Source organism: Oncorhynchus mykiss, chromosome 17 (genome assembly GCF_013265735.2).
Source record: "Oncorhynchus mykiss isolate Arlee chromosome 17, USDA_OmykA_1.1, whole genome shotgun sequence".
Lineage (NCBI taxonomy): Eukaryota > Metazoa > Chordata > Actinopteri > Salmoniformes > Salmonidae > Oncorhynchus > Oncorhynchus mykiss.
In genome coordinates, this window is record NC_048581.1 from 65,873,643 (window position 1) to 65,896,142 (window position 22,500).

General features: G+C 48.6%; 1 protein-coding gene across 13 annotated transcripts in view; it reads right to left on the minus strand.

Annotated features, from left to right (window-relative positions):
* The window catches only part of LOC110494414 (forkhead box protein P4), a 167,968-nt gene that overhangs the window by 48,115 nt on the left and 97,353 nt on the right, over positions 1-22,500 (minus strand). For 8 of the 13 annotated variants that reach the window (XM_036950464.1, XM_036950468.1, XM_036950471.1 and 5 more), the window contains exons 4-6: positions 6,977-7,099; positions 2,397-2,489; positions 618-728 (exon numbers count right to left, since the gene is read on the minus strand). In XM_036950464.1, the coding sequence (XP_036806359.1) occupies positions 618-728; positions 2,397-2,489; positions 6,977-7,099 (327 nt within the window). The remainder of the gene's footprint in view (positions 1-617; positions 729-2,396; positions 2,490-6,976; positions 7,100-22,500) is intronic. The other 5 variants (XM_036950475.1, XM_036950465.1, XM_036950470.1 and 2 more) reach the window with 3 other exon arrangements.

Here is a 22,500-nt window from a genome sequence, read left to right on the forward strand (position 1 = left end):
TCACTCCATCCCTCTTTCCATCCCTCACTCCATCCCTCTCTCCATCCGTCACTCCATCCCTCACTCCATCCCTCTCTCCATCCCTCTCTCCATCCCTCTCTCCATCCCTGACTCCATCCCTCACTCCATCCCTCACTCCATCCCTCTCTCCATCCCTCACTCCATCCCTCTCTCCATCCCTCACTCCATCCCTCTCTCCATCCCTCACTCCATCCCTCTCTCCATCCCTCAATCCATCCCTCAATCCATCCCTCTGTCCATCCCTCACTCCATCCCTCACTCCATCCCTCTCTCCATCCCTCACTCCATCCCTCTCTCCATCCCTCTCTCCATCCCTCTCTCCATCCCTCTCTCCATCCCTCACTCCATCCCTCACTCCCTCTTTCATCTGTTGAGTGACCAGCTGCGCACACAGAGCTTTTACTCAATGAATCTATCCATTCATCCAATTGATGTGTCTATTATTATTACAACTATTCATCAGAATAGGTTAAGAAGGACTGATTTAGTACTCACGTGTAGCAGTCCCCATAAATGTATCCCCTAGGCCCTTCATCTAACCCCTATGCCCTAGGCACTTGATAAGTAGGTGACCTATGTAGGCCTATGTAACCTACCTGCCATACCCATTCTAACCAGTAGGGTGAGCACCTCCGGGCCTCGAGGTCCTCAGCAGTGCTGCTTCTCTTTCTTCCTCTCAGACCTGGGACACCAGGTGAGTGGAGACTCTGGCCAATCAATGACATTAACCATTCAATTAACCACCAGCTAGAGAAGAAAACCACCAGTGTTGTACTGCTGGAGGCATTGGACTATTGATTGTTATAAGGCAGTGAGTTAGACTGTAGATCAGGCTTTAGCTGTACATAGGGGAGGATGTATGTCCACAACAGTGGGAGCGGTGAGCCATCACACATCAGCTTTGTGTGTGTGTGTGTGTGTGTGTGTGTGTGTGTGTGTGTGTGTGTGTGTGTGTGTGTGTGTGTGTCTGTGTGTGTGTCTGTGTCTGTGTCTGTGTCTGTGTGTGTGTGACCAGTGTTTGCACTTGTCTGCTTGTTACAGGAAAAATATAACCGGAGAATTGGACAGGAGTAAAAAAAATAGAAAAGGAATCAGACACGGTCTCTACATGCAAGTCAACCACAACTGGTTTGCTTTGGTCACGGTCGAGTTGGCTGACCGCTGTAGGCAAGGGGGGAGAGGGTCCACAGGGAGAGGGGGATGAGAGAGGTGGGAGGGAGAAAAGAGGGAAGATCTAGGCCGAGCCTCCTCATGCGATTCCCACAATGGTCTCTGGAGGCCACGAGCTCCCTAGAAGTATTCTCTGTTTCTTACCTGCTCTCTCCCCCCCTCTCTCTCCCCTCCCTCTCTCTCCCCCATCTCTCCCCCTCTCTCTCCCCTCCCCCTCTCTCCCACTCTCTATCCCCTCTCTCCCCCTTCTCTCCCCTCTCTCCCCTCTCTCTCCATTTTTCTCTCTCTCACTCTCTCTCACTATTCTCTTTTTCTCTGCCCCTGCCACATCCCTCCTCTCTGAAAATGTCAGGCTGGATGGGGAGAGTGTATGTGTGTAAGGTTGGATGGGGAACATGTACTCTATGTGTGTAAGATTGGATGGGGAATATGAACATGTATATGTGTGTGTGTTTGTTTTTGTGAGAGAATCCCTTTATGATTGCTCTCTTAGACACCTCTGACAACTCACAAGCCTAAATCGAACCAAAGCCCCCTCCCAACACACCCTCTATGACAGTAATCTGGTGTGATCTGTTGGATGCTCTTCGTCGTTATGTGTTGTGATCCTGCTTGAAACCCACCGGGATCCCTGTTAGTGTGGTTAGACCTGGTGGAGGAGTGTGTGTGTTGGCACAGTTGTCAATGCTTGCGGGGGTTAATTGACAGGCAACTCCGATAGTGAGTCGACACAAGGATTTTACCTCAGGCTTCACGCACACGCGCGGACACACACACACACACAAGAAATAACGCAGAAACCATGTAAATGAATCCTTATGCTCTAGTAACGCAGAGCTCTCTATCAGTGACGTTTACCATGGTGTGTTAGTGCAGAACAATGACATATATTCCATCACTACTATAACTCCTGTTTGGAGAGCCAGACTACACAACAAAGGCAAGAAGACCGGAAGAGGAGAGAAGGAGGAAAGGAGAGAAGGTGAGGATAAGAGGACAGTAGGAGATAGGGAAAGAGGAGGATGAATAGAGGAGGGTGGAAGAGGTGTGCGCTCTGCCCAGTACAAACGCTCTGTAAGTTACAGCACTTCACCTCCATGTGCCCTACATACTCGACAATCCCTTAACTGACGTGTTGGCCACTTCAACTGTGTACGAGTATGCTTGTAAGTGCGCTTGATAAGATCGCTCCGTAGGGGTCTCACCTCTTTGGCCGCCTGCTTCCCAGCCTGCTGCTGCTGCTGTGTCAGAAGCTGAAGATGCAGCTGCTCCTGCTGCTTCTTATAGTACTCCTGTAGCTGGAGAGAGAGGGAGGGAGGGAGGGAGGGAGGGAGGGAGGGAGGGAGGGAGAAAGGGAGGGAGGGAGGGGGAGAGAGAGAGAGAAAGGGGGAGGGATAAATGGGGGAGGGATGGAGGGTGTGAGGGAGAGAGAGAGGGAGGGAGCGAGAGAGAGAGAGAAAGGAAGGAAGAAAGAAATGGGGAAGGGAGGGAGAGAGGGGGAGAGAGAGATAAAGGGGGAGGGAGAAATGGGGAAGGGAGGGATGGAGGGGGGGAGAAAGGGAGGGAGGGAGAAATGGGGAAGGAAGGGAGGGAGGGAGAGAGAAAGGGGGAGTGAGGGACAGAGAGGGTGTAGGGAGGGAGGGAAGGAGAAAGGGGGAGAGAGGTAGGGATACACAGGGTGGAGGGAGGGAGGGAGAAAGGGGGAGAGAGGTAGTGAGAGAGAGACGGTGGGAGAGATGGAGAGGGGGGAAATAGGGAGGGATGGAAGGAGGGAGAGAGAGAGAAGGAAGAAGAGAGAGGGGGGAAGAGAAAAGGGAAGACAATTGAGTCAACAACATTTCAATCTTCAAAAGCCTGCTGTGAAAGAAAACCTCAGGCCTATCTGCAGAAACACAAAGCATAACAGAGAGCAGTGAGAGTGAGGCGGTGTGCATGTGTGATATATGGTGTACACGGTTTCTTTTGCTCTCTCTCTCTTCTGCATCTCCATGAAGGCCGTGCGTCATTGTTGTGCCTCTGAGCGAGACAAGCTTTACAGACAAACTACCAGACGACAAGTTTTCCCTGCACCTAAAGCCGGTACATGTTACCGCAATGTGTATAAGTGTATAATGTGTGCAGGGAAGCTGCTGGAAGTGCCTTCTCAACGGGGGGGTGTAGAGAATCCCACTAGCATGATCAGATACACACACACACGTCCTTCTAGATAAAAGGTTGACTCTTACGTGGTAAAAGGGTGAATGAGTTAGAGAGATGCAGTAGCATGACCCAACAGGAGTGTTCTGTCCCTCTAGGGGAGATGTGCTGCCGAAGCCATGGAGAGACGCTCATAGCCGTCGGTTTGAACTTTCTTCCTTTAAAAAGAGTTATTTAATGTTCACCTGAGACACCTGGACAGAGGTGGGCGGGTGTGCGTGTGCATTAACAGGGCAAGGGGGGGTGTAGTGAGGTTTGAGGCGTCCCGTAAATCTTGGTGCCCTACAGTACCTGGCATGTCAAGGGCGTCGCCATAGCACCATAGACAGATGTTAGACAGACCCATGTTATTTATGGGCTGCCTCACTTATCACTGAGGTAACAGTCTGAGCAGAGGGGTGTGTGTACGTGTGGGATAGGGGTGGTGGGACAGGTGTTCTGCAGCGGCCATTTTGTTGGAGAATCAAAGGGTGTATCTGTATAGTCTGATGTGAACATCTAGTCTAGTGAAAGGGTGTATCTGTATAGTCTGATGTGAACATCTAGTCTAGTGAAAGGGTGTCTCTGTATAGTCTGATGTGAGCTACTAGCCTAGTGAAGTAGAAAGTGAACCCATATTGTTTTCAACCATCCTGTGTTTCAGATCAGGTGATAAGAAGGAGCCATACTGTCCTGCTGACTGTTACTGTTATTACTGACTAACCACAGCCTGTTTCTGTTTGTTTGACTAAGTAATCAGTCGTTTAACCAGGAAGCTCCGTGCTCTGACCGCCTGTCTCTACAACAGGGGAGTGTGTGTGTGTGTGTGTGTGTGTGTGTGTGTGTGTGTGTGTGTGTGTGTGTGTGTGTGTGTGTGTGTGCATTTCTCTCCTTTATTCTAAGTCCCTCCTTCTTTTCACACTCCAAAGGCGGAGTTAATCTCTCTTCTCCACGTCACTGGCTGGCCACACACACGCACACACACACGCACGCACGCTCGCACACACACTCACTCACACACACACACACACACACACACACACACACACACACACACACACGCACACACGCACACACGCGCGCTAGGCTGAAGCTGGAGAATTGTGGGAATAATTAAGTGATAATTAAGGTCTTTTTAATGATTTGATTCAGTGGCTCTGCAGCATTAAGAGAGCCACTCACCTCGCCAGCCTATTACTGTGACCTTGACTTGACTAACACACCAAGAAAGAGCCAGATCAGCTGTGGTGTAATTAAAGGTTAGAGGAAACGTAAAGGTTAAAACACACACACACATATATATATACACACACACACACATATACACACACACACACATATATATATATACACACACACACACACATATATATATATACACACACACACACACACACACACACACATATGTATATACACACACACACACATATATACACACACACATATACACCCACACACACACACACACACATATATACACACACACACACACACACACACACACACACACACACACACACACACACACACACACACACACACACACACACACACACACATATATACACCCACATAAGTACACACACACACACACACAAACACACACACACACACAATACCACTCACAATGCAAAGTCTCCATGGAGACATGAAATGTAATGTTCCGATGACTGATATGGTCTCTGATTGCTGAAAATAGTGTGTGTCTCTCTGTGTGTGTGTGTGTTAAAGTGGCTGATTTGCTGATATAGACTAGGAGACAGTGTGTTTAATTAAGTGGGAGAGTCGTGTTAAACTCTGTGGTTTTAAAAGCAGAGGTAAAGTGGCCTTACACAAGTGTGTTTCACCCCCAACGTCTCTCTCCTCGTTAAGAGTAAAATGAGCTGTGTGAGTCCTTAACCGTCTCATTCCCAGAGAGACAGCATATTTCCATTACCATCCAGTCTGTCAGATCTTCCCACTGCAATTCATAGTGGCCTAGAGAAATGCTTCCTTATTAAATCTACTGTCTGTTCAAGCCCTGGATTTCCACACTTTTAATAGCTGCAGTCTATTAAGCATGTACAGGAGAGGGAGTATGTCTGTACTGTCTGTGGGCCTGTGTGGGCGTGTCTGTACAGTCTGTGGGCCTGTGTGGGCGTGTCTGTACAGTCTGTGGGCCTGTGTGGGCGTGTCTGTACAGTCCGTGGGCCTGTGTGGGCGTGTCTGTACAGTCCGTGGGCCTGTGTGGGCGTGTCTGTACTGTCCGTGGGCCTGTGTGGGCGTGTCTGTACTGTTTGTGGGCCTGTTTGAGTGTGTCTGTACTGTCTGTGGGCATGTTTGAGTGTGTCTGTTCTGTCTGTGGGCATGTTTGAGTGTGTCTGTTCTGTCTGTGGGCCTGTTTGGGTGTGTCTGTTCTGTCTGTTGGCCTGTTTGGGCGTGTCTGTACTGTCTGTGGGCCTGTGTGGGCGTGTCTGTACTGTCTGTGGGCCTGTTTGAGTGTGTCCGTACTGTCTGTGGGCCTGTCTGAGCGTGTCTGTACTGTCTGTGGGCCTGTGTGGACGTGTCTGTACTGTCTGTGGGCCTGTGTGGGCGTGTCTGTACTGTCTGTGGGCCTGTTTGAGTGTGTCCGTACTGTCTATGGGCCTGTTTGGGCGTGTCTGTACTGTCTGTGGGCCTGTGTGTTTGTGTCTGTACATCACAGGAGGTTGGTGGCACCTTAATTGAGGAGGATGGGCTCGTGGTAATGACTGGAGCGGAACCAGTGGAATGGTATCAAATACATCAAACACAAAGTTTCCATGGAAACCATGTGTTTGATACCATTCCCTTGACTCCGTTCCAACCTTTATTATGAGCCCATCCTCCCCTCAGCAGCCTCCACTGCTGTACATGCCTGTGTGCGTATTTGTATGTGGTGTGTGTGTGTACCTTTTTGAGTGTGTATGTGGACACATTTCTGTATGTGTGTGAGGTGAGAAGGTTGGGGGGGGGGGGGTGTTTGGACACGGCAGTGCTGTGTTAAATATTTGACAGTCATGTAGTGTGTGTTCTGTATACTGTATGTGACTGTGAGTTATGTGTATGTGTGTTTGTGTGTTAAATATTTGACAGATGTGTAATGTTGCCCACTAGGTAAGATCGGTTGCCATGTCAACCAACGGAACAAACACACTCCAGTCCCCAACACACACCCAGCTCACAGCACCTCATCACACACCCCTAACCAATCAACAACCAGGACAGCTAACATAAGCTCTCGCTGACCACAAGGAGTGTGTGTGGCTGAGCTTCACGTTGAGGACATAAACACTTGTTTATGTTGTCAACTTTGGTCAACTTTGGTTATGCTCACTGATAGGGAGGTGTTCAACCACTATACAGGCTTTAGAGAATTGGAAAGTATGAGATTTTGTGTGTGTGTGTGTGTGTGTGTGTGCACATTTGTATATCTGTGTGTGTTTGCGTGTTACACTCTGTTCAAAGGCCTCAAAGCTCTCAGTAACTGTGCCAGAGGATTCAATCACAGCCAGTGTGTCAGCACCTCCACACAGACACATCTAAACATGCTGGGCTGGGACTGAGCCCACGAAGGAGTGTGTGTTCATGTCATATGAGTGTGTGTTACCTGCTGTAGCATGATGGCCTGTTGTTGTTGCAGCAGGGCCTGTAGCTGAGCAGGGGACAGGATCTGCTGCATCTGTTGAGGACTGATCATCTGGGGGGCCAACATAGTCATGGACACTGGCACCTGGAGGGAGAGGACCACAGAGAGGGTGACATACACACTGAGTGTACAGAACCACTTCCATGACAGACTGACCAGGTGAATCCAGGTGAAGGCTATGACCTCTTGTTGACGTCACTTGTTAAATCCACTTCAATCAGTGTAGATGAAGGGGAGGAGACAGGATTGTTAAGGCTTGAGACAATTGAAACATGGATTGTGTCTGTGTGCCCATTCAGAGGGTGAATGTGTAAGACTAAAGATTTAAGTAGAATTCTCCACCACCCAAAGGACATCCAGCCAACTTGACACAACTGTGGACAACATTGGAGTCAACATGGGCCAGCATCCCTGTGGAACACTTTCAACACCTTGTAGAGTCAACATGGGCCAGCATCCCTGTGGAACACTTTCAACACCTTGTAGAGTCAACATGGGCCAGCATCCCTGTGGAACACTTTCAACACCTTGTAGAGTCAACATGGGCCAGCATCCCTGTGGAACACTTTCAACACCTTGTAGAGTCAACATGGGCCAGCATCCCTGTGGAACACTTTCAACACCTTGTAGAGTCAACATGGGCCAGCATCCCTGTGGAACACTTTCAACACCTTGTAGAGTCAACATGGGCCAGCATCCCTGTGGAACACTTTCAACACCTTGTGGAATCCATGTCCAGACGAATTCAGGCTGTTCTGAGGGCAAAATGGGTGCAACTCAATATTAGGAAAGTGTTCTTAATGTTTTGTACACTCAGTGTATCACTCTGTGACACATATTGCTGGAATGGTGAGAAACTTGGCAGTGTGAGAAAACAGAGAGATGTAATCTCCTTATGGAATATAAAGTCATATCTGGTCCAATAAACAGATGATTATGATCCACACAATCAGGTCTTTGAGAGCAGAACAGAACAACAATCAGATTAGATGTTATCTGGAGGCAGGCTGGGACATAGACTCACATATGGCAGCAAACAGTAATGCACCATGTGAGCAGATTGTAAACACACACACACACACACACGCACACACACACACACACACACACGGATTTGTCAGCGTACAGTGATGCGTCGTCAGGGTAGCAGATACGCCGTGACGCTAATCTGATTACAAACATACTATGACTGAATGGAGGCAAACTAACCACTCAGAGAATAATACACACACACACGCACGCACACACACACACGCACGCATGCACACGCACGCACGCACGCACACACACACACACACACACACACACACACACACACACCAACAGAGTAACAGAAAGACTGGCATTGATGCTATCCTCTGGCCAGGGGCTAACTCAAAGAGCATTCACCTGTCGATTGAACACACACCAAGCACACATCCACCTGATGACTAAGAGCTTCCGTCCTCAGAAAATTTGCCTCAAACACTCCAGAGTTCACAGCCACCAATTACACTCCAGTCAGCCCACAGAGAGAGAGAGAAGAGAGGGAGAGAAGAGAGGAGATAGAAGAGAAGAGTGGGGAGAGAGAGTGTAAGAAAGGGAACGGGGGGGGGGAAGAGAGACAGAGACAGAGACAGAAATAGACACAAAAAGAGAGAGAAAGATAAATCCATATGGTTGTTCAGTCCTACAACTGATGCCCAGCAGGTAAGCTATGTTTCTCTTCACTGAGAGATAGAGAAGGACAAAGAGAGAGGGGGAGAGAGAATGAGAGCGTGAAAGAGAGAGAGAGCGAGAGAGAAAGAAAGAAAGAGAGGGATGATTACTTCTCCCTTTACAGCCTACAGTGGACAGCTCAATAAAAATAATACTCTGTGCTCAATACAAATAAGGGCTGTTAGGAAGAGATGGCTGCTTTTACAGAGATATACGACCCTGCTTTAGAACCTCTCATATACGGACATTCATCTTCAATCCTCTGTGGAAAAACAGAGCTTCTCTACCCTTCTGTCTCTCTACCCCCTCTCTCTCTCTACCCCTCTCTACCCCCCCTCTCTCTTTCTACCCCTCTCTACCACCCTCTCTCTCTCTCTACCCCCTCTCTCTCTTTCTACCCCTCTCTACCCCCTCTCTCTATTTCTACCCCTCTCTACAACCCTCTCTCTCTCTACCCCTCTCTACCCCCTCTCTCTCTTTCTACCCCTCTTTTACCACCCTCTCTCTCTCTACGCCTCTCTACCCCCTCTCTCTCTTTCTACCCCTCTCTACCACCCTCTCTCTCTCTCTACCCGTCTCTACCACCCTCTCTCTCTCTAACCCTCTCTACACTTCTCTCTCTCTCTACCCCTCTCTACCACCCTCTCTCTCTCTACCCCTCTCTAGCCCCCTCTCTCTCTCTCTCGCTCTCTCTTTCGCGCTCTCCTTCTCTCTCCCTCCCCCTCTCTCGCTCTCTACCCCGTCTATCGCTCTCACTCTCTCTCTACCCCCTCTCTCTACCCCCTCACTTACTTTCTCTCTCTCTACCCCTCTCTACCTTTCTCTACCTGTCTCTCTCTCTACCCCTCTCTATTCTTCTTTACCCTTCTCTCTCTCTCTACCCCCCTCTCTATCTCTCTACCTTTCTCTCTCTCTCTCTACCCTTATCTCTCCCTCTCTACCCCTTGTGCCCTCTCTCTCTCTCTAGCGCTCTCTCTGATATTGGCAGTCATGTGTTTCGCAGCACTGATGGCTACCCGTCTCTCTTAGGAGTCTATCTATTCCCCGCCTGAGGGGCGGCAGGGGAGAGAGGGAGAGCTGTCAGTGGTAAATTAAATCTGTAAAGGGCTGATTTGACTTTGTAAACAAGATTGGCCATAAATACTAACACCCCCTCCCTCCCTCACTCCCTCCCTCCCTGTGTTATCAGCTGCAGCCTGTGTGTCGGGCCCTGTCCAATCCCTTATTGTAAGCTGCCGTATCGTGATCAAACAAGCCATCCATAACCCAACACACTCCCTCATCACAGGGAGAGGAGGAGAGAGGGGGAGACTGAGCGGGATGGCGAGGGTAAGGAGTAAAGGGAACAAGGGTAGACAGGTACAACAGGGGTGGCTGCTAAGAGAGCAAAGTCTATCCCCCTGTCTTTCTGTGTGTCTGCAGAGGAAGAGTTATTTACCCATGAGGGGAAACCAATGATGTGTATAAACCCTGGATGACTGACAGGGGGCGCTGTATTGAAGCCACCACACAGACATCTTAGTACTCCTCTATTGTAAAACCTTACAGACACCATAACGCATACTTTTAAGCAGGTGTGATGGGTGGTTGAGGAGCGGGTGAGGGTGAGGGAGGGGTTGTGTACGCTTGGCGTCATGCCAATTTGGCTCTGCCTGCACTGCCGATGCTGCTCGTCACTCTTGGCTGGAAAATTAAAACCTGTAATTAATTGCTCTTGTGCATCCCATTCTCTTCGCCTGTCACACACACACACACACACACACACACACACACACACACACACACACATTCTCACCCCCTGACAACCCATACATTCTATTTTATACACATGCTCATTGACATTTTCAAGTTGCAGGCGCAATAATTACTGCGTTATAGCACCTTTCTGTGTGTTGGTGGATGCACTGATGGCAGGCATGAATGTGTGTGTATGTGTGTGTGTGGGGGGGGGGGGGGGTGACAGGGGCTGAATGCTGAGTTGTTAAGGTTTGACGGCATTAATTGCCACTATAATCTAATATCACAAAGCGGTGTGATTACGGAGGCGCGCAGTGCAGCGGCTATACCTCGCCACCGCCTCCCAGCGCCAGGGAGAAAACAAAAGGGGCGCCATTAGCGGGTTGACGGGCCCTAACAAAAGACGCTCACAATGTGGAATTATATTTTCATTCGGCTTTGTCTCTCCCCGTGAATGATTTCTCCCCTTTCATTGCCCTGTGAATAGGGGAGAGAGTGAAAAGCCAGGCGATTTGAAGTCAGCCATTTATTAAATGCATTTAATTTTTCACTCTCCTCTCTCTTTTTTTGAGGGGGCATTGCATGTTAATTTAAAAGAGAGAGATGCGAGGTAGATTAGAAGCGGAAGTGGAGAGGGGGAGAAGGGGGTGAGGGAGGGAGTGAGGTGGAATGAGACAGCTTACAGGCTGCACTCTAAAACCAAGACAAAGCCACACACTTTCCCTTTCAGAGAGACCGGAGAGAAAGGACGGAAGGAACGAGGAGGGAAGTGAAAGAGACAATAGAGAGATAGGGAGTAATTACAGACAGGATGAATCATGGAGGGGGATTGGTGGAATTTGTCCAATAGAAACTAGAAATTTGTCTACCTGAATTTGTCCAATAGAAACTCTCGTTTTCATTGCAAAACGTTTTGGACTAAGGATTACACCCTTGGTCTGGTACAGGCCCAAAGTGTGTGTGTGTGTGTGTGTGTGTGTGTGTGTGTGTGTGTGTGTGTGTGTGTACGTACATGTATGTGACAGGCGCACAGCACCAGCAGAGACTTACGGAGGTCAACCTTCGCCAAAGAGAGACACAGAGCAAAGGGCGATGAGGAAAGAGAGGTGAGAGTGAGAGGGGAGGAAAGAGAGGTGAGAGAGAGGGGAAGGAAAGAGAGGGGGAGGAGAGAGAGGGGAAGGAAAGAGAGGTGAGAGTGAGAGGGGAGGAAAGAGAGGTGAGAGAGAGGGGAAGGAAAGAGAGGGGGAGGAGAGAGAGGGGAAGGAAAGAGAGGTGAGAGAGAGGGGAAGGAAATAGAGGTGAGAGAGAGGGGAAGGAAAGAGAGGTGAGAGAGAGGGGGAAGGAAAGAGAGGTGAGAGAGAGGGGAAGGAAAGAGAGGTGAGAGAGAGGGGGGAAGGAAAGAGAGGTGAGAGAGAGGGGAAGGAAAGAGAGGTGAGAGAGAGGGGGGAAGGAAAGAGAGGTGAGAGAGAGGAGAAGGAAAGAGAGGTGAGAGAGAGGGGGGAAGGAAAGAGAGGTGAGAGAGAGGGGAAGGAAAGAGAGGTGAGAGAGAGGGGAAGGAAAGAGAGGTGAGAGAGAGGGGGGAAGGAAAGAGAGGTGAGAGAGAGGGGAAGGAAAGAGAGGTGAGAGAGAGGGGGGAAGGAAAGAGAGGTGAGAGAGAGGGGAAGGAAAGAGAGGTGAGAGAGAGGGGGGAAGGAAAGAGAGGTGAGAGAGAGGGGAAGGAAAGAGAGGTGAGAGAGAGGGGGGAAGGAAAGAGAGGTGAGAGAGAGGGGAAGGAAAGAGAGGTGAGAGAGAGGGGGGAAGGAAAGAGAGGTGAGAGAGAGGGGAAGGAAAGAGAGGTGAGAGAGAGGGGGGAAGGAAAGAGAGGTGAGAGAGAGGGGAAGGAAAGAGAGGTGAGAGAGAGGGGAAGGAAAGAGAGGTGAGAGTGAGAGGGGAAGGAAAGAGAGGTGAGAGAGAGGGGAAGGAAAGAGAGGTGAGAGAGAGGGGGGAAGGAAAGAGAGGTGAGAGAGAGGGGAAGGAAAGAGAGGTGAGAGAGAGGGGGGAAGGAAAGAGAGGTGAGAGAGAGGGGAAGGAAAGAGAGGTGAGAGAGAGGGGAAGGAAAGAGAGGTGAGAGAGAGGGGAAGGAAAGAGAGGTGAGAGAGAGGGGGAGGAAAGAGAGGTGAGAGAGAGGGGAAGGAAAGAGAGGTGAGAGTGAGAGGGAAAGAAAAGAGAGGGGGAGGAGAGAGAGGGGAAGGAAAGAGAGGTGAGAGTGAGAGGGAAAGAAAAGAGAGGGGGAGGAGAGAGAGGGGAAGGAAAGAGAGGTGAGAGAGAGGGGAAGGAAAGAGAGGTGAGAGAGAGGGGGAGGAAAGAGAGGTGAGAGAGAGGGGAAGGAAAGAGAGGTGAGAGAGAGGGGGAGGAAAGAGAGGTGAGAGAGAGGGGGGAAGGAAAGAGAGGTGAGAGAGAGGGGAAGGAAAGAGAGGTGAGAGAGAGGGGGGAAGGAAAGAGAGGTGAGAGAGAGGGGAAGGAAAGAGAGGTGAGAGAGAGGGCGGAAGGAAAGAGAGGTGAGAGAGAGGGGAAGGAAAGAGAGGTGAGAGAGAGGGGAAGGAAAGAGAGGGGGAGGAGAGAGAGGGGAAGGAAAGAGAGGTGAGAGAGAGGGGGAGGAAAGAGAGGTGAGAGAGAGGGGGGAAGAAACGAGAGGGGGAGGAGAGAGAGGGGAAGGAAAGAGAGGTGAGAGAGAGGGGGAGGAAAGAGAGGTGAGAGAGAGGGGCGAAGAAACGAGAGGGGGAGGAGAGAGAGGGGAAGGAAAGAGAGGTGAGAGAGAGGGGGAGGAAAGAGAGGTGAGAGAGAGGGGGAGGAAAGAGAGGGGGAGGAAAGAGAGGTGAGAGAGAGGGGGGAAGAAACGAGAGGGGGAGGAGAGAGAGGGGAAGGAAAGAGAGGTGAGAGAGAGGGGGAGGAAAGAGAGGTGAGAGAGAGGGGGGAAGAAACGAGAGGGGGAGGAGAGAGAGGGGAAGGAAAGAGAGGTGAGAGAGAGGGGGAGGAAAGAGAGGTGAGAGAGAGGGGGCAAGAAACGAGAGGAGGAGGAGAGAGAGGGGAAGGAAAGAGAGGTGAGAGAGAGGGGGAGGAAAGAGAGGTGAGAGAGAGGGGGAAGAAAAGAGAGGGGGAGGAGAGAGAGTGGAAGGAAAGAGAGGTGAGAGAGAGGGGAAGGAAAGAGAGGGGGAGGAGAGAGAGGGGAAGGAAAGAGAGGTGAGAGAGAGGGGGGAAGAAACGAGAGGGGGAGGAGAGAGAGGGGAAGGAAAGAGAGGTGAGAGAGAGGGGAGGGAAAGAGAGGTGAGAGAGAGGGGGGAAGAAAAGAGAGGGGGAGGAGAGAGAGGGGAAGGAAAGAGAGGTGAGAGAGAGGGGGAGGAAAGAGAGGTGAGAGAGAGGGGGGAAGAAACGAGAGGGGGAGGAGAGAGAGGGGAAGGAAAGAGAGGTGAGAGAGAGGGGAAGGAAAGAGCGGGGGAGGAGAGAGAGGGGAAGGAAAGAGAGGTGAGAGAGAGGGGGAAGAAACGAGAGGGGGAGGAGAGAGAGGGGAAGGAAAGAGAGGTGAGAGAGAGGGGAAGGAAAGAGAGGTGAGAGAGAGGGGGAGGAAAGAGAGGTGAGAGAGAGGGGGGAAGAAAAGAGAGGGGGAGGAGAGAGAGGGGAAGGAAAGAGAGGTGAGAGAGAGGGGGATTAAAGAGAGGTGAGAGAGAGGGGAAGGAAAGAGAGGTGAGAGAGAGGGGGGAAGAAAAGAGAGGTGAGAGAGAGGGGGGAAGAAAAGAGAGGGGGAGGAGAGAGAGGGGAAGGAAAGAGAGGTGAGAGAGAGGGGAAGGAAAGAGAGGTGAGAGAGAGGGGGGAAGAAACGAGAGGGGGAGGAGAGAGAGGGGAAGGAAAGAGAGGTGAGAGAGAGGGGGGAAGAAAAGAGAGGGGGAGGAGAGAGACACAGCCCTGTCGTTTTCAGAGAGTAGAGGGATAATTAGAGAGGTTGTTTGAAGAGGGAGTTTAACTGATTAACAAAGGAACAGAGGGAGAGAGGGAGCGAGAGAGAGATGGAAGGAGAAATAGGAAAAGGCATTGTGTCCCAGAGGGTTGGGAAGAGGGATAGAGAGGGTGGTGTATCACGCATTTCAATGAGGCTCCATCTCTCTCTCCTCTCCTCCCCTGATGACTTTTCATTCCAGATCTCTGTTTTCCATTTCAGATGAGCAGCTATATGGAGCACAGCTGGGCCTGCTAATAACCACAGTGTAGACTTTAACCGGAATGCATAGCCTTTTAAAACGGCCATCATTTGTGAAAGCAAAGTTAGTTGTACTGTATATGTGACGAACATGATGCCATGGCGAGTTGCAGACTTCCAAACTCTTCTAGGATGATGACTCTACAATATGGCTGAAGAGAGAGCTAGGGAAAGGGCCTTTTACTCTTCCATAGGGGCTTGTCGAGGAGCCAGTGATGTGTAGGGGTGTGTTGGTTGAGGGGGGGGGGTGGTATCATTTCCACTGTCAAGGGCAGTCTAGCTGTAATGAGCTTTGCACTAAATGACCGTATTTAAATACACACACACACACACACACACACACACACACACACACACACACAAACACACACTCTCTAAACGACTGTATTTAAATAAAGCAGTGATGAATACTGCAGCATTCTCTAGAGGCTCCTCTGCCAACTCATATTACTGGCTAATTATCACATGGCATGCTGCCGCACACCTAGACACACATACATACATACATACATACATACATACATACATACATACATACAGTCGTGGCTAAAAGATTTGAGAATTACACAAATATTTATTTCCACAAAATGTGCTGCTTCAGTGTCTCTAGATATTTTTGTCAGATGTGGAATACAGAATGGAATACTGAAGTATAATTACAAGCATTTCATAAGTGTCAAAGGCTTTTATTGACAATTACATGAAGTTGATGCAAAGAGTCAATATTTGCAGGGTTAACCCTTCTTTTTCAAGACCTCTGCAATCTGCCCTGGCATGCTGTCAATTAACTTCTGGGTCACATTCTGACTGATGGCAGCCCATTCTTGCATAATTAATGCTTGGAGTTTGTCAGAATTTGTGGGTTTTTGTTTGTACACCCGCCTCTTGAGGATTGACCACAAGTTCTCAATGGGATTAAGGTCTGGGGAGTTTCCTGGTCATGGACCCAAAATATTAATGTTTTGTTCCCCGAGCCACTTAGTAATCACTTTTGCCTTATGGCAAGGTGCTCCATCATGTTGGAAAAGGCATTGTTCGTCACCAAACTGTTCCTGGATGGTTGGGAGAAGCTGTTCTCAGAGGATGTGTTGGCACAATTCTTTATTTGTGGCTGTGTTCTTAGGCAAAATTGTGAGTGAGCCCACTCCCTTGGCTGAGAAGCAACCCCACACATGAATGGTCTCAGGATGCTTTACTGTTGGCATGACATAGGACTGATGGTAGCGCTCACCTTGTCTTCTCCGGACAAGCTTTTTTCCGGATGCCCCAAACAATCGGAAAGGGGATTCATCAGAGAAAATGACTTTACCCCAGTCCTCAGCAGTCCAATCCCTGTACCTTTTGCAGAATATCAGTCTGTCCCTGATGTTTTTCCTGGAGAGAAGTGGCTTTTCTTTGCTGCCCTTCTTGACACCAGGCCTTCCTCCACCAGTACAGAACTTGCTCAGGAATGGCAGCTGCAGGTATGAGTGTATCTTCACACACAGTGAGGCGAAGTCTTTTGGAAGTCCTTGCAGGTAACCATGATTGACAGAGGACAAACAATGATTCCAAGCACCACCCTCCTTTTGAAGCTTCCAGTCTGTTATTTGAACTCAATCAGCATGACAGAGTGATCTCCAGCCTTGTCCTCGTCAACACTCACACCTGTGTTAACGAGAGAATCACTAACATGATGTCAGCTGGTCCTTTTGTGGCAGGGCTGAAATGCAGTGGAAATGTTTAATGGGGATTCAGTTCATTTGCATGGCAAAGAGGGACTTTGCAATTAAATGCAATTCATCTGATCACTCTTCATAACATTCTGGAGTAAATGCCATCATACAAACAGGCAGCAGACTTTGTGAAAATTTATATTTGTGTCATTCTCAAACCTTTTGGCCATGACTGTACACACACACACACACACAAACATTAATATTTTTCATTGCGTGTAATATACATGTTAAATTGTCGTTTTTTTTCACACACACAGACATGTGTAGCACAGTATGGTGAGAGAAGGGAAACGGTATCTCCACCTCCCTGTTAGACTAACAATGTCCAGAATTGACAGTAATTCACACCATGCATCCTTCACCCCCTTACCCTCTGTGAGTGTTTTGATTATTGTGTTGTGTACATGTATATGACTGTGTGTACATGTATATGACTGTGTGTACATTTATAAGACTGTGTCTGAGTGTGTGACGGTTGCCCAGAAGAGTGATGTGAGAGAAAGGACCCTATAATCAGAGTATTAACAGCCTCTCCATCTAAGTGATCTATCCTGCCTGACGCTATATGGGGACACACAAGAGGCAGATCACTGAAACGATGACAAGGAGAAGGCATGAAGAAAAGAGAAATAGAATGACACACACCTCCCCCCCCCCTCCGTCATGCCCTCTCACGTTAGGAACAAACCTCAGCGCTGTTTATCGCTGTCACTAAGAATTACCTACCTCACCCTGGGAGGGACTACTGACACACACACAAAGGCACAGAGACAGACAGACACACAGACAGACACACAGACAGACACACAGCGACACACACACAAAGGCACAGGGACAGACAGACACACAGACAGACACACAGCGACACACACACAAAGGCACAGAGACAGACAGACACACAGACAGACACACAGCGACAGACACACAAAGAGTCTGCTATCCCCCATTTTCATGGTTTTGACTAGAAGGGATACCGCTAATATCAAAAGTGACTTTTCGTAGCAGGTTAGGAGAATCAGTTTAAGGTTAGGAAAAGGGTCAGGGTTAGCTAATATGCAAAAATCCTCCCTGACTCGAATCGAATATGCACATTTTTACATCACTTTGACATTAGCGGCATCCCTTCTAGACATGACCCTTTTCCATCCTGTCATCTTTCTGTCATTCTCTAATTTCTCGCCCCATTGGCTTTCAGCCCACACTATATCTCTCTCTCCCTCTATCTCTCATGGTGTGTGGGTAACTCCTCTGCTTCCTGTTGATTGGGTTCTGATTTGTTTATTTATAGAATCTTCTCACTGTCCCCTCCTTCCCTCCGACTCTCCATCCCGGCCTCCCTTCCTCCAGGTAAACATGCTGTCGTTACTCATTAGGCTGAAGAACGAGGGATGAGGGAGGTGAGAGTGGCCGTTAGCAGTATGGGGAATACCAGAGGAGGAGGAGGAGGAGAGGAAAACAGAGGAGAGGAGATAAGTGGCAAGGAGAAGGAAAGTGAAGGAGGAGAGAGGAAAACGGAATACCTGCTGGACTGAGAGGAGCAAAGGAGGAGAGGAGGGAATACCTATAGGCTAGGAGAAGAAAGGAGGGTGAATCTCAGGCTCAGGCCCTGAGCTTCATTAACAGAAAGAGAGAGCAGACGTAAATATCTCCATTGTCTGAAACTCCCTCTCTCCCTTTCTTTAATGTCTACCAGGGGCAGGGGCCACATTTCTCAGGGGGGAACTGATGAGGGAAGCCAGGTGGGGCTAGCGTTTAAAGCATTGCACTGCCCACTTCAAACAGTTCCCGGGGAGAAGGAAGGTATTATTTTATGAGAAGGGTGAAGGCTGCATGTGTGTGTCAGTGTGTGTGTGTGTGTGCGCTGAAAATGAAGGTTGAGGCCTATTATATGAGTGTGTGTATAGAGAATGAAGACTCTCATTACAGAGCTGATGACAAACACACCAATGGGTTACCAGGTGTTTGTCTCTACCTGTAACAGCTACCAGATACCAGGCCTTCTCTCCACCCCTATCTAAGAAAACAACATGGGCCTTACAGGGAAGACAGACTGGATGGATACCATATTATTTATGTAAATGAACTAGATTCTTCCACAGTCCTGTGAAGACCTGTGGAGGAGTGGGTAGTAAGTAGAATCATGTCATGACGTTGCTAGTGAGAGGAGAGAGGGGTTAGAGATACCGCAGAGAGGGCAAGGAACACATGTTCAGAAGACCTGTGGAGGAGTGGGTAGTAAGTAGAATCATGTCATGACGTTGCTAGTGAGAGGAGAGAGGGGTTAGAGATACCGCAGAGAGGGCAAGGAACACATGTTCAGAAGACCTGTGGAGGAGTGGGTAGTAAGTAGAATCATGTCATGACGTTGCTAGTGAGAGGAGAGAGGGGTTAGAGATACCGCAGAGAGGGCAAGGAACACATGTTCAGAAGAACATCATGTAGGTCGCCCAGAGTGGCCTTGAAAAACAAAAGGAGAGCCTCAGATGCAATATTTTAACAACCAAAAAAGACAAGCTGTCTTCATCAGGGTATAATGACTAGTTTATATAGTTTGGAAAGACCCACAGGTGTCTGTAATCGTGGCCGGGTGTGGCTTGATGTCAATGGTTGATTTACAGATATAAATAAAATATAGAAAAAACATAAATGGACAGCACACGATCAGAGATATAAATTGGCCACATAATCTGAAGCCATTCTGGTGATTCACCGTTTCAAATGTGCTAAATGCTCTGCAGTTGTGCATTTCTTTTTCTAATTTAGTAGCTCGTTATCTAGCTAGCTAGCTAAGTGGTTATCTTCTTGCAAAATCAAGCCTCTTGGTAATAGCAGAGAATCCCCTCCTAAATCAAGCTTCTTGGTAATAGCAGAGAATCCCCTCCTAAATCAAGCCTCTTGGTAATAGCAGAGAATCCCCTCCTAAATCAAGCTTCTTGGTAATAGCAGAGAATCCCCTCCTAAATCAAGCTTCTTGGTAATAGCAGAGAATCCCCTCCTGAATCAAGCTTCTTGGTAATAGCAGAGAATCCCCTCCTAAATCAAGCTTCTTGGTAATAGCAGAGAATCCCCTCCTGAATCAAGAGCCTTGCTGTCTAATATTGTTATTGTGCGTGCAGCAAACTGTGAGTTGCATTTTTAAGTTACTTGTATAACTTTATGAGCTGGGATGTTTGTCCTGCAAATAGTTTGTCAGAGACTGTATAAAAATGTTTGCATGCGCTCGTTAGCGTTTAGTTAGCATTTAGTTAGCATTTAGTTAGCATTCACTATGGGGTTTTACATTCGTTGGCATTTAGTTAGCATTCACTATGGGGTTTTTACATTCGTTGGCATTTAGTTAGCATTCACTATGGGGTTTTACATTAGTTGGCATTTAGTTAGCATTCACTATGGGGTTTTCACATTCGTTGGCATTACTAACCTTCATTTTAAAGAGGCTCACTGTGGTTTGAAAATAGCCTGCTTGTGTTCAGTGCCGGTATTACAGGATATACCGGGATGGTATACATGCACACAAATACACACCTCCCTCTGACGGGCCAGACAAATGGAAAAACCCTTCTGGAGCGGACGGCCTGAGACCAGCAAGTTCAAGTGGAAAATCCTCCTCCTTTATCCCTCCTCCTCTCCACCCCCGTCCACTCTCTCCATCTAATGCCCCAGTGCCTCAGAATAAAAATGACAACACATTTCCAGAGGGAACGACACACACACACACACACACACACACACTTTGGGTACTTCAGAGGGAAGTGTAAGAGGCCGTTATCGACCCGCCTTCATTACTGATTTCACTCATGTTTCAAATCACAAAATAGAGTTTCACACTCCACTACCCAGACCCAAACTCTCCCTCTCCATCCCCTCCCCACTATCCCCCCCTCCTCTACCTCTTCATCCTCCCTTCACTCCACTACCCAGACCCAAACTCTCCCTCTCCATCTCCTCCCCACTATCCCTCCCTCCTCTACCTCTTCATCCTCCCTTCACTCCACTACCCAGACCCAAACTCTCCCTCTCCATCCCCTCCCCACTATCCCTCCCTCCTCTACCTCTTCATCCTCCCTTCACTCCACTACCCAGACCCAAACTCTCCCTCTCCATCCCCTCCCCACTCCACCCTCCTCTACCTCTTCATCCTCCCTTCACTCCACTACCCAGACCCAAACTCTCCCTCTCCATCCCCTCCCCACTATCCCTCCCTCCTCTACCTCTTCATCCTCCCTTCACTTCACTACCCAGACCCAAACTCTCCCTCTCCATCCCCTCCCCACTATCCCTCCCTCCTCTACCTCTTCATCCTCCCTTCACTCCACTACCCAGATCCAAACTCTCCCTCTCCATCCCCTCCCCACTATCCCTCCCTCCTCTACCTCTTCATCCCCCCTTCACTCCAGCACCAGACCAGAATTCCCCCCCCTATATACCCCTATCCCTCTACCCCCATCCTCTTTTCACACACTGTCAATACACCATATAACCCCCAATACCCCTCCTCCCCCCATCTATCAAATAAAAGGAGAAAAACTGCCAACTAAGCACTTTCATTGAGTGGACAAAAGGAGTGCTTTGGGAAAAACACTTTGGGGAAAAAAGCATAGAAACTGTCTGCAGTGCAAACTGTTTTAAGTGAAATAGGTCTTAGCCCCTGATTCACTGGGCTAGCTGTGTAAGCTCTCAGAACTAGTCTTGGCTAACCTCAAATGAACTTAAACGGACGTTTTAGGTTATCAAAACAAGCTAACATGCCTCACACATAAACTTTCAGTTTAAGAATTACATGAAGTCATCAAGATTTAGTGGTGAACTTTATTTGAGGAAAGTCTGAATTAGATAAGTATGGCTTAGATAAGTCTGTTTCAGGCACAGGAGGTTGGTGGCACCTTAATTGGGGAGGACGGTCTCGTGGTAATGGCTGGAGTGGAATTAGTGGAATGGTATCAAATACATGCTCTGTTCCAGCCATTATTAGGAGCCGTTCTCCCATCAGCAGCCTCCACTGGTTTCAGGGTCAGACTAAGGGTAAGACCCTGTCTATTATTTTATTTAGTATAATTTGATCTGTAAAGGGGCCATAGCCCCCCCCCCCCCCCCCCCCCCCCTGTTCTTTCTCTCTCCCTCAGTGCCGGTGCCAGGCTCCCTCCACTGACACAGAGAAGAAAGGGAGGGAGGGAAGCTAATTAGCATTTCTCTAATGAGTCTTCATTTTTTCTAATTAAACAAGCTCCTTAATAATACATGAAAACAGGACATTCCACACACGCCAAGCTATTCGATTACACACACATACTGTACATACATGGTCTGGAGCCAAATGTGTGTGTGCCAATTGTGTGCGTGTGTGTGCCAACTGTACCAAAAGTGTGTGTGTGTGCCAAGTGTGGGTGGCACAGACTGCATTGTGATGCACATGTGTCAGGTCAGACAGAGAGACGTTCCAGAAGGAATTCCACTACAGAACACTACTTTTGACCAGAGGGCTTTAGGGAATATGATGTCATTAAATACATTTTTCAGCTCGGTCCCAAACTTCCCCTATCATTACTCATTTCAAAAAGTAATAATAATAATACAAAAGGTGAGATATGAAGACATATAATGGGGAGAGGAAGGAGAGCAGTGGAACTTTCTCTCCTCTCTGTCTCTCTCCCTCTCCGTCACTCTCTGTCCCTCAGAGAGAAGAGAACCATCTAATTATCAAGCTCCAGAAGATTCCATTATTCGTTAGGCCTCATTTGCATGTGTGAGAGCCCAACCTGAGCAGCAGCCATTTTGTGCCTGAAGTGAGTCGCTGTGTCACCAGTCGCTCAGTCGCTCCTCTGAATTGACTGGATTAAATGCCTTTTTCCCCGCAGCACTCACTCACACACCACTCATTCTTCCTCTCTGCCATTGTATGATTGTATCAATTACTTCAGTGGAGCTACCAAGATATGAAATTATAAAATATTCCTTTCAATAAAAGGTGCTGTTGAGCTTATAGTCACTTGGAGCAGAGAGAGAGAGAGAGAGAGACAGAGAGAGAGAGAGAGATAGAGAGAGAGAGAGAGAGAGAGAGAGAGAGAGAGAGAGAGGCCCTAAACAGAGAGTACACACTGGCA